Below are 12,009 nucleotides of genomic sequence, written 5' to 3' on the forward strand. Positions count from 1 at the left end.
ATTCCTTCACTTTTTAAAGACGCCCCCCCCCCCCCCCCCCCCAAATAGAGACCTGCTGAAATAGTGAGAGTGGGTATTAATGACGTTGGTGGATCAGAGGGAGCCAAGAACAATCTTTGAAGTTTAGGGGAAACACGCAAAATAATGAAGGCTGCACATACAGTGCCTGACCTGTCCTGTCACAACAGAGCCTGATTTCCTCTCCAGCTGTTAAAAGGAAGCAGAGGCACAAGACTTTGTGCCAGAATTTGGTCAAGATGGAGTCTTTTTAGGAGTAACAACAAACATAGGATATTTGCAAGGTGACTTTGGAAGTGGGGAAGGAGAGACACTGCTCTGCTTTTTGAGGAAAATCTCACAAGCCAACGTTGAACATGAGGAGACAGGACTCAGAGTTTAAATAGTACCTTTCTTCTGATTTGCAAGCAGTGATTTGTCTCAATGAAATAGCTCTTTAGTAGAGCTTGTGATAGGTAATCTTGCAACTATTTTTTTTTTATTTGAGCAATTTTTTTAAAGAAGTCTTGAAATAACAGTTGTTTTGGCACAAAAGCCTTGATGCTTTAGGAATTGACAAAGACAGTAATATGAAATAAGCTGGAGATGTTAATTAACTTCTCTTCGTCTAGCTGGCATGCATCTCTCAACTGTGGCGATAGAGGTTGTGTGTTTTAAATGTTGCTCAGGAAATGGCAGTGGTTGGCTTGGTACAGTTTAAAAATTGCATATGTAATGGAAGATAACCTGCATGGTTGCTTGTGAAATAATCATTTCCTTCCCCATCTTCAGTGCGATGACTAATATGTTATCTGGACATTTCTTCTGAAAACTTGGAGTTAGAGGCATATAAGCACACGGGGGTAAACCATGCTTTTTGATTAAAATGTCTTAAATGCTTTCTGTGTGTGTAAATCTCAAAAGTTCAGTTAATATTTTTGTGGGTAAAAATAAGCAGTGACCCTTGATTACTGTGTTCTTCTGAAATACTAATAGTAGCTCCTATTATTTTAAATGCTTAAATTACTGTAGCCACTTTACTGCTACTCTAAGGGGCTTCCTTATTTCAGGCCTTGTCTTGGCAAATGAACTGTAAAATTTCTTTACTTCTAAGAACTAGGAGAATAATCCCACTTCAGGAATAGCTAATAAAATATTTCTCGTTAACTGTGTGGCTTTGAGGAGGGATATTAAAACAGATAAGTGTTCTGTTTTCGTGTTTTTAAAAACTGCTTTCATCCACAGTTTTCCTGGTTTATGTGTATGTTCTGAAACTTTGGACAAGTTGCATGCAGTTCCACTTCAGTAGGGTTTATGCGCACGTATGTGTGACATGGGGACTTTTTTCTGGTTTACTAGAAAGTTTTATCTTTCCCTCCCCTCTGCCATTTCCCTTTTGTAGAGTGAATCTCTGGTGGTTTGTGATGTTGCTGAAGACCTGGTGGAGAAACTGAGAAAATTCCGGTTTCGTAAAGAAACCAACAATGCTGCCATTATAAGTAAGTTAAAAAACCATGTCTGACAAAAATTGCAAGGTCTTGCAGCAAATCCTGTCTCCTCTTTTCCTTCCCATGTAATGCTGCTGCTGTAACAGGTAAATGTGACTGTTTCTTGTATGAACTTCAGTACTTCCAATTCTGCCTGTAATTTTAACAGCAAAGCAACACTGTTCTTATGATACAAGACTTCATCTGCTCTTAGTAGAGTATTTATACTTAATTGTTGCTCAGAGTCTACTGCTGGTTCTAAAATGATAGTAAAAAATGTCAAGGCACAGTCATTTTGAATTTGTACATTTTGTAGCCTTTAAGGAGGGGACTTTGACATTTCTGTCTTTGAAGTTGGAGAAGAGTGTATTGCAATGACCAGCACTCAGACTGTGCACTTCTCTTGACTTCAGTGATTTTGTGAAGTCATGGGACAGACTGAAGAATCAGAATGGAAGTACAAGGAATATACTTGTGGGGAAATCTTAAAAAGCTTCATGCACACATATAAATCGATTGGAAAAAAACCCATTGATCTATGTTTTATTTTGATTTATAGTGAAAATCGACAAGGATAAGCAGTTGGTGGTACTGGATGAGGAGCATGAGGTTTGTTAAATGAATTGTAAATAAGAGTATCTTCAGCCTGCAATGTATTGTTGTCTCTAAGGTACTGCCTTAGTTTCAAATTGTTATCAAACTCTTAATCTAATTTGGGTCATGAGCTTATTTAAATGCATGGTCACTCTGCATGTAAAGCACAGCACTATTAATAGTGGAACTATGCAGAAAAAATTGAGTTGACTAACTAATCACACAAAAAAGTTATTTTAAAGCTGTTAACGATACAACTGTGTAAAAAGCATCTTTGGCACCTGCTAGCTTTTTGAAGAGATTTCTGCTGTGTTTCCACGTGGATCTGCATATTTGACTCTGAGCTGATCTGCCATGAATTAGAAGCTAGGATTGCTAATCCTCTGCAGACTCTAAATTTGATAGGTGGCATAATAAGGTCAGCCCAGCATGTAGTGTTTCTTAATGGTACATAGGGCAAAATTAAATCCTTCCCAGGGATTTGAGCATTAACCGTAGCTCTTATTCCCTAGAACGTAGAAGTTAATGTAACATTTAAATAGAATGGGGACTTTTTTTTTTGCTCGCTCAAGGAGGAAGGACTGAATTTTTCAAAAGCACCATTTACGTAGCTGACTTCAGCAGATACTTTTTGGTGTGTGCTTGCTTACCTCTGTTTAGCACTAGAGCTAGAAGAGCATGGTAGCTGCCAGCATATCCAACTAGAGCTAAAAATGTTTTCTAAACTCATTATGCCTAAAATAGAGATGATTATTCATGCTAACATTAATTCTATATTTAGTCATAGGAATCTATTAGCACGCAAGTTTTCCTAAACTGCTCTAGTAATTTGCGCGAGAGATCGTTACCAGTTCAACTGTAGATGCACATCTAACTTACAGCTGTTTCACTGTTGCATTATTCTGCTTTAGCCTTTGTAGTATACCTTTGAGTGCAAGATCACTTGTTCAAATATTGCTTGTGTTTAATGTTACCAGGGTATTTCTCCCGATGAGCTAAAAGATGAGCTGCCTGAGAGACAACCTCGATATCCTTCTTGTGCTGCTGGCGTTTGCTCTTACTCGCTCCTGGAAGCTGTTCAAAATGGTCAAAGTTGGGCTTCACCTTTTTAGGCCAATACTTGCCTGTAGTGTGACTTTACTGGTATTTTATTTGTGAGATAACCTAGGGATCGGTTCTCATAATGCACTGAACAGTTGTCCCACTTGTTGAAACAACGACTGACACATTTAAGCCTTTCCCAAGATCTTATTTCCTTTTAGACTATATAATGTTTGGGGAAGTAAAGCGAAGCCACGCTGCTGGTAATGTAAAGAAGTGAGCAAAATGTACTAGTTTCGTATGTGGCTACTTCTAAATATAGAAAATTGCCTGTGTAACTTAGGATCTGTTTTGGTACTTTCTCAGTATGTGGCCCTTGCTATTTTGCTGCAGTTGCTGATTCTGGGAGTGCTGTAGGCATGTGATCTAGGGAAGAATCCCTGTATTTAAAAAAAGGAAGAAGAGAGGGACAAGTAAATTGTTCTTTAACTAGATGAAATAAAAGGGATACTCAAGTTGTAAGTGAAGAAAATATCTGCCTCCATTATGCTCAAAAGCTGGCTAGCACTATTCCACATGCCATTCTGAATCTTTCCTTTCATGACCATAGCACAGTAGGAGGCTATAAAGCAGGAGTCCTGGCTAAAACTTGAGTTCAAATTCAGCAAAACACCTGAAACGATGAAGTGCTTAGTCTGCAAAGAAAGAATTTGGCTTTCATTAAGCCAGGAACACATTGGTGGGTGTAGGAAGTCTTTTTACAAAGCTGGGAGGGGAATATTTGCGATGAAAGGGTGATTTTTAGCTCTCTGATGCAAAACGGTAATATGGAGACAGCCCTCACACCCGCCTGTAGTAGAGGTTGGTAAAGACAGGCAGGGTCAGTTCTGAAAGTCAAATATGGAAGCGAAAACAGGAGAACAGTCAGACTACTTACCAAATTTAAAGCATCTTCTAGAATGCAAGACTTATTTGTGCCTGCACCAAGCTCTGATAACTGCGGATTATATCCTAATAAAATCATTGATTTCTTAGTTTCTTTAACTTCAGAAAAAACATTTATTGTGTATAGTTACAAGTATCAGCATGACGATGGAAGAGTTTCTTATCCATTGTGCTTTATCTTCTCCAGTCCAGTTGGTGAGTGAACATTGTGCATGGTAGCTACTCTGTGCTGTAAATATGGGAATATTCTTTGCTATGGAAGATAAAATGCTCAAATAGTGGTTCAGATGCTTAAGGCTAGATTTGCTTATGCCGCTGCTGGAAGCAAGGCACTATAAAGCTATGGCATTATCTGGAGACCTTCTTTGGCAGAGGGGAATCTCTGGTGTATTAGCTCCATCCTCACCATCAGCTCGTGACAAGTGTAGACAGTTCCATCTGCCCAGATCTCCCTAGTTGCTAGAGGTTTTCACTGCCTCTGGGGTTTACATTTAGGGCACTTAGGAAGTATGGTAGAAGAGATTTTCTTTTCCATTTCTGAAGGCTGAACAGAAATGTTAGTTTCCTGTATAGCTGGCCAAAACGTGTGTCTTTCTAAATGTGCCTGCCTACTGTGTTCTCAGTGGTGTGCTCGGGAAAGCCTGGAGCGCTCTGCATCTATTCATGTAGGTTTAACCGAATGTGTTTCCTGTCACCCTCTCCTCAAATCTTGGGGAATCCTCAAAGTATGACCAGGCAAGGCTCAGGAAATGAGTGAGGAGAGGGCTGGAAGATACCCGCTCTGTTCCTGAGGGTTTCTGTTCACCTCTGTCCATCTTGCTACTCGGATGTTAGTGACTGGGTGGGAAGAAATTCCTCTCCTTCTCAGAAGGGCGTGGGAACCCGTGTCTACCCATGAAAGGAACAGGACTCTGTAAAAGGGTTAGGGTGGAATTAGGAGGGTTTTCCAGGGGGCCTATATGCAATGAGCAGCAACAGAGGATGCCTCCAAACAGTGCTATGATGTGAGGGTCTAAAGGGCTGTCACAACTGTGGGTGAAAAGGAGAAAAAGAGGGCTCCATAACCCAGATCTGGGCAGGTGAAAGTGCTGGGTGAACAGACTATGTTCAAGGAGAGAGAGACTGTAATCTTAGATCGTCCCGAGTTTATGTAGAGCAGCAGCTTCCTCTGCTTGTGTCACAGCAACCCTCAACATAAACATACCTGTGCAGGGAACTGTGTAATTTTAATAGAAGCCAAATAACCTGTGACTTGATTGAACTTAGAGAGCTGAATTGCTCTTGTGGCTTCCATCTGTGTTCTGAACTGTAATAGGGTAGCTTGCTGGTATTACTGGATTATCCTTGTTATCCTCTAGAAGAAGATAAACTGATTGCATTGTTTTACCATTCATTACTCAGAACTAGAATAACTAGGTAGGTAGAAGAGTTTAGCAACTAGCAAGCATATTCTTCTGTAATTACCTGAGAATCTTTGTATGAATGTTATGGGTGTTCCTCCTCTTCAGAAGGATAGATATTTTGAGAGCTAGAACAGCAGTAAGAAACTTCCTGGGAGACCTTGAAATAGCAAAGCAGGCAGGCTTGTAGTACTTCATAGGAAAAGAGAGCTTAGATAATGTTCTTTAGGGGTGGCGAGATTTAAAAGTACACTTGTATCTAGAAACTTCTAAACAAGCAACTTCTAAAGAAAAGCCTTTACTTTTTTCTTGAGGTTTTCTGTTTCAAAAAATTTTCTGCAGACACAAGTTTGCAGTTAGACTGGTACTGGAGTCAGAAACAATGAACCATTAGCTGGGACTCTAAACAGCAGTTAACTTCAGCTGTGGCTGAAGTTGCTCTGTGTTTGGGGCTGGGGGGGAGTCCCTTTGAGCTACTGATTCAGTTGGGGGATTTGGGGAGAGATTAGGAGAAAGAACAACAAATTCAGACTGACTTGATTTGTTCTCAGTTTGACTCCAGCTCAAAGGCATACGCTATAAAGATCTGTATAACTGTAACTAGCAAAGACATGGGAATCTTCTAGAAATAGCAAGAGAGCAAAGAATTGACAGTAGTGTAATCAGCACACTACTGTAGTGGCGGGAGGTACTGCTTTGTCGGCTGTTGTGATTCAGGTTTCACTGCTGCAATATTTGATGTTAGCTCTAAGCAGAAATACAGGTGCATGTTGAGACCACCAATTCAACCTGCACATCTGTTACTTCTGGAAATGCTTTTCAAGTACTAGATACAAAAGTAAGAGCAAGGGTGATAATGTATATAAAGAAATAGGTCACTTTTCTGAATGGAGACTTCAGCTTTCAGTTTGGATTCTTAAAAAAAAAAAATTTCTTATTTTTGAAGTGTTGCAGTCAAAATAACTAAACAAAACTACTTTTTTTTTTTCCACACAACTACAGGATGTAAGCCTGAACAGCAGATGATGTATGCTGGAAGCAAGAATAAGCTTGTACAGACAGCTGAACTCACTAAGGTATAACTGACTAGTTGAAATAACTGTCTTCCCCTTAAATGCAGGTTGCAGAAGCTGCATTTGTGTCTTGCTTGCACCTATCGCAAGAAGGGTGTTATGAGACTTTGTAATTACAGTGAACAGATTCCGGTTTAGGAAGACTGAAGAGAGATGTATATGTGGAGATTTCTGGAGTTTTAGGATGCAGGAAGAACAGTGTTCTCTAAAACTAAAATATCCATCGGTAGGATGGACGTCTTTACTTTGGGGAATGAATTTAGTGATGGGAAGAATAGACTGAAGTGTTAGTATAGTGAGGTGCGGACTAGTTTTGCTGCATGGTTTATGGGGTTGTATGCTTGCAGAACATAGTCTTCAGAATAAGTAACATACGTGCCAAGTGCTGAACAATTCTAAATCTTCCTGTGTTTGCTTCCTGTAGTTCTGAAACCAGAAGAAATCACTGCATTCACTAAGCCTAGGTGTATATATTTTTTTTTTTTAAATTGCCACCTAATTGTCATTCTGGAGATTTTTGAAATCTCTGCTTAATTGGCACCTAGATTTCTTAAAGTTTTAGTTTCAACCAGTAAAGCTAAATAGAGTCAGTGGTCACTTCAGGTTTTTTGTACGATGTGAAATGACTTCACCAGTCCCCAACAGCACCGTTCCCTTTTGGTCTTCCTTATCCTGACTGAGTACTTTAACATCCCAGTAAAAATGCATATTGAGGCAGTAAGAGAACTGTGAACTTCTACATCTTCTAGCTGTACCTCATAAGAAAGGACCTCTCTTGTTTTAAATTAGATGTCAAGTTGACAGGAGTAAATAGGAGGGAAGCAGAAGATAAGATGGTGGAAGCAATCAGTACAGCCCCAAGAAATCTTTTTTGAAGTCTGTTGAAACTGCATCAATTCTTCCTTTGATAGAAAGGAAGAATTCCTTGAGGAGGAAGGCAGTTTTTAGTGAGTGAGAAGGAAGTGTGGATAAGAAGGTGAAAGTCTGGGGACCAGCTGTATCGGAATTACTATCACCTGTCAAGTGAAATTCAGTCTGAAAGGCTTTTGAATGGAAGCCTAGGAGTGGATATAGAGGTCCATGATCATCTTCCTTCTGAAGCTGGAGAAGATAGCCTGTTTCCAGTTTGGGTTGCTTACTTGCTCTTCAAATGTGTTTTATTCTTGCCACTCGCTGAGCCATGTTTCATTTTAGCTCATGCTGTGACTTCCTCCTGGTGTGATTTCTGTGTGTGACTCAGCTGAGTCCTCTTATTTTTTCAGTGGCTTGCATATTGTCTTCTGTTAAGCTGTTCTGTTCTTATAATGCTGAATTTTGGGGTTTTCCCCTATCTTTCACTTAAAAAAAAAAAAAAATCAGTATTAGTCGATAGTAGTGGATCACTGTCTGAATACAAGTAGCGTCCAGAGCCCACTCCAGCAGAGGTGGGAAATGAGGAAGAAAAGATACAAAACTTGAATTGTTTCCTGAAGAAGATTAAAATGGCGTAATGGCTGAGGACAGGACTAAATAGGAAGTTCATCCCAAACAGCAGGTTCACTGAGAAGCTTGTTTTGTGAGTCTTACAAAATCCCATCCATTCTGTTGGCCTGAGCATGCTTTTTGCAGCTATCTACTCCGTACCATTAGAAGGGCAGATAACTGATTTAGTGCCGACATAGCTTTATTTTCAGTGTTGTCAGAATAGTAACAGCAGTCTCCAGTTAAAGTATTTTCCCTGTTTTCGTTGCCTAGAAGAACACTTTTGAAGGCCTGTGGATTTGTAAAATTTACTTACCTGACTCTTCTGAAAAGATGATCCATTTGTGGGCATCTCAAAGACTCCGGTTAGCAATACAGAATTAACTTAGCCTCTCTTCGAGGATATTAAAAAAAAAAAAAAACCAAACAAACCCCCACAAAAAAAAACCCAGTTACTTGCCCATATGGAATGTAAAGAGTATATTGGTGTCTTTGATCTTGTTTTCTGCTTCAAGGCTATGTTAAAGGTTTGTTTAAAACTTCCGCAAAGCTTTGGGTTGGTGGTTTTTGGGGTTTGGGGGTTTTTTTGCAAGTTTTCTATTTTGAGGTATCCCAGGCTTGTTTCTTACAGGGAAAACAGTATGCTACTGGATACTATGGATTTATTTCAGTTCAAAGAAGGAATAACTGTATCTTGGGCTGAGCAAACTTCCTGAACTTTGGGCTTAATTCAGCCCAGAGGTTAAATTAATTTGTATTCAAATAGACGATCTTCTTGCTGAGATAATGCATATGAGATGGTGCCCTTTCAGAGTAACTTTGAAATGTAGTACACTTGCTGTTCTCACAATCTTCTTGGAGATAATGCGTATGAGATGGTGCCCTTTCAGAGTAACGTTGAAATGTAGTACACTTGCTGTTCTCACATATTCTTAAAGGAGAATGAAGTCTAGAAATAGGAATTATGGAATTCTTGTTCAAGTTAGTAATATTCCTGGCCGCTTAGTCTTGTGTATTTTCTACTGATGTTTCTATAGAATATTAACCGATCCTTTCAAGAGATAATGCGTATGAGATGGTGCCCTTTCAGAGTAACGTTGAAATGTAGTACACTTGCTGTTCTCACATATTCTTAAAGGAGAATGAAGTCTAGAAATAGGAATTATGGAATTCTTGTTCAAGTTAGTAATATTCCTGGCCGCTTAGTCTTGTGTATTTTCTACTGATGTTTCTATAGAATATTAACCGATCCTTTCAAGAAAGCATGTGAACACTCTAGGTTGGTTACTGCTTTATTACAGCTCAAACAACTTGTGTAGAAAGGTATTGATTGCATTGTATGCTTATCCCTTTCAAGTACCATCACCTCAAGAATTTATGCGATGCAATTTTGTTTAGGTATTTGAAATAAGGAATACAGAAGACCTAACTGAAGAATGGCTGCGTGAGAAACTGGGCTTCTTCCATTAAGAAAACCTCTGTAATAAGTATTTATGTACCATCCTGATAATACTGGAACCAGACATGAATACTTACATCTAAAAAAATGCACTGTATTTACATCTGTCTCCTGCAGTATATCTCTTGTGCAAAGTTTGTGCAAAGAATAGCAGGTCTGTCTTCTTGAAGTAACAAATCTTTGCAGGTGTTTCCTTATTTGTACCTGTTAAAAGGGAATACTCCTCTGCAGGGACTCCTTTTGCACTCTTGTGACTAATATTTCTATAACTAAAATAGTTCAGTTCCGGATTTATAACTATCTACAAACATAATTTGGAAGCTGACGCTAACTTTTTCTGAGCTACAAATGTATCCTTATGACACGTACTAGCCATTTATATGCAGAAATTGTGTACTGTCACTTACTTTTCAGACTTTCTGACTTAACGTCTTCTCAGTTTTGAAAACTACTCCCTGGAAGCATTTAGTATTAAAAAGCCAAAATCCTTGTACAGCAAATCCATTCATTTATCTTTCCATCGGGTCCATGTGAACTTTCTCAAATTCTTGGAACTAATTTTTGTCATTCCAGTAATTCCTCAGTTGACTGAGTCAATCTTACTAAATTTCAGGGCAAAGCTTTGTCCAGTTCTCATGCTACTGTAGTCTTACAGGAACTAGATGATAACTAAGGGCTGAATTACAACTCTGGTTACTCTCGTACCAGATGTCTTGCATATATAACTTATTACACTGTTAAGAAGTTTACCTCTTTGCTCATTTCCTGTTATATGAACACCTGTTAATACTGTGTGCCTTTGATTTGTTAGCTTTAAAATGACTTGAGAATTTTACACTGCCACTTATTACAAATTTGGTAAAAACTTTGTTAAAGAATCCAAGTAACATTTTTTTCCTAGTGCCTAGTGTTGCAGTTGACATCTGTTAAAAAAAAGAAAAAGCTAACCTCGTTTTCTTTGAAATTCCAGTCATCTACTCCATTTGTAGGAGTCACGAGGTTAAAGCTTTTCATGATAATGAATGATTTATATCTCTTTTGTTATAGAAGTTGGCCACAATAGCTTTTTGAGTACTTTAATTACAGTCTCTAACTTTCTTAACTGCTTGTTGGTCAAAATTACATTCCAGATAAAGCTTTTGCATAAGTGATAATTTGATTTTCATTTACTTACAGTTCATCTCTTTGAAACAGCAAATATTCTAATGTGAAAATAGTATTTAACTTTTATAAATGACCAGTCTTTTTACAGGTCTGTTTTATATCGAATAGAGTAGTTGTCTGATATGGGACATGTTCAGCCCATGCAGTGGCAAAAGGAGCGCTCATGTGACAGTATCTCACTATCTTGCTCATGGGTGTTTGTTGTGCTACTCAGTAAGTATCTGCGTAAGAGCAGCTTCCTGTTGATAACATAGCTTAAAATACAGCTGCCCTAACAAATCTGTTCGGTGAGAAGGAATGCAGTGTTAAATTTGGAGGCCAGTATTTCATGCTGTGAAACCTTTGCTGAAAGAAGGTTTATTTTTCGTTTGTAAACTTACGTTGTGTTAGCGTTAACACTAATTCCTCTAAGATCCCAAGGAATTCATTTGCAAAGGTCCTCGGTGTTGGTAAATCTCTTCTTAGTTTGATGTTACTGCTCATTTATTTGTATACGAATCTGACTTGAGAGGAGCTTTTCAAAATACATGTTCGAATGATCCAATTAAATCGATCTTTCAGTGCGGGAAAGAAATGCTTGTAATTAAGTTTCTGTGTTAATGTAGTGAACTGGAAAAACAATTTGATTTCCCTGGACAAAAAAAAATGTTGATTATGAAACTGTTGCTTGATCATTCTGTACTACAGATCAATAAAAACAATGTCTTTTGTGACAAACAGTGTATAAATAAGACTTTGGCTTAAAGAATAGTGTCATTCTAAGCATCAGTGTTGAAACAGCAAGAATCTTGTTTTGCCAAAGGTAAGGCATGACAAAGTACAGCGTGGGTGAGGGAAGCTGCCTTGGCATTGTGCTAAAGGTAAGGCATGTCAAAGTACAGCGTGGGTGAGGGAAGCTGCCACTTGTAACGTTCAGCTTGATTTGCAGTGGGGAAAACTGGATTAATAATCTTTGTCGTTGTACTTTGTACACTGGTGGGCTGCCAGCATCCAACTGCTGCTTGCACAGGTCTTGACAAAAATAACTGTAAAAGGGGCCTGTCTCTCTCGGGAGGAGCTGCTGCAGTCAAATGATTGAATTTGATTCTTCATCTCTGGATCACTCCAGCTTCTGCCAAGAAAATATTGTTACTTACGGCTATATCTTCAGTCCGAGTTCTTTTCACTTCGGATGTTCTTGTTGCCTCCACTTAAGGACTGTCTGCCTTGGGTGCTGCCCCTCAAGTCTTGTAGGAAGCAAACAGATCCTGATGAGAGTGTTAAAGCCCGCTTTCTCGTGAAAGGTGATATTGATGCTGCTCAGCCCACCAGTATTACTCTTCAAACAGTCTTGCTTGGTAGCTGTACCTCCTTCCCCTCTCTGAGCCGTGGAAGTGAGGAAGCAGCTG

At 39.0% G+C, this 12,009-nt stretch overlaps 1 protein-coding gene across 1 annotated transcript in view; it reads left to right on the top strand.

Moving 5' to 3' along the window:
* GMFB (glia maturation factor beta) overlaps nucleotides 1-11,334 on the top strand; it is a 13,699-nt gene extending 2,365 nt beyond the window's left edge. The window contains exons 2-7 of the mRNA XM_009289842.2: nucleotides 1,400-1,496; nucleotides 2,044-2,093; nucleotides 3,056-3,105; nucleotides 4,177-4,259; nucleotides 6,467-6,540; nucleotides 9,397-11,334. Coding sequence (XP_009288117.2) covers nucleotides 1,400-1,496; nucleotides 2,044-2,093; nucleotides 3,056-3,105; nucleotides 4,177-4,259; nucleotides 6,467-6,540; nucleotides 9,397-9,468 — 426 coding nt within the window. The 3' untranslated portion in view covers nucleotides 9,469-11,334. The remainder of the gene's footprint in view (nucleotides 1-1,399; nucleotides 1,497-2,043; nucleotides 2,094-3,055; nucleotides 3,106-4,176; nucleotides 4,260-6,466; nucleotides 6,541-9,396) is intronic.
* Nucleotides 11,335-12,009: the final 675 nt, after the last annotated feature.

The sequence above is a fragment of the Aptenodytes forsteri genome, unplaced genomic scaffold, assembly GCF_000699145.1.
Source record: "Aptenodytes forsteri isolate BGI_AS27 unplaced genomic scaffold, ASM69914v1 Scaffold76, whole genome shotgun sequence".
Lineage (NCBI taxonomy): Eukaryota > Metazoa > Chordata > Aves > Sphenisciformes > Spheniscidae > Aptenodytes > Aptenodytes forsteri.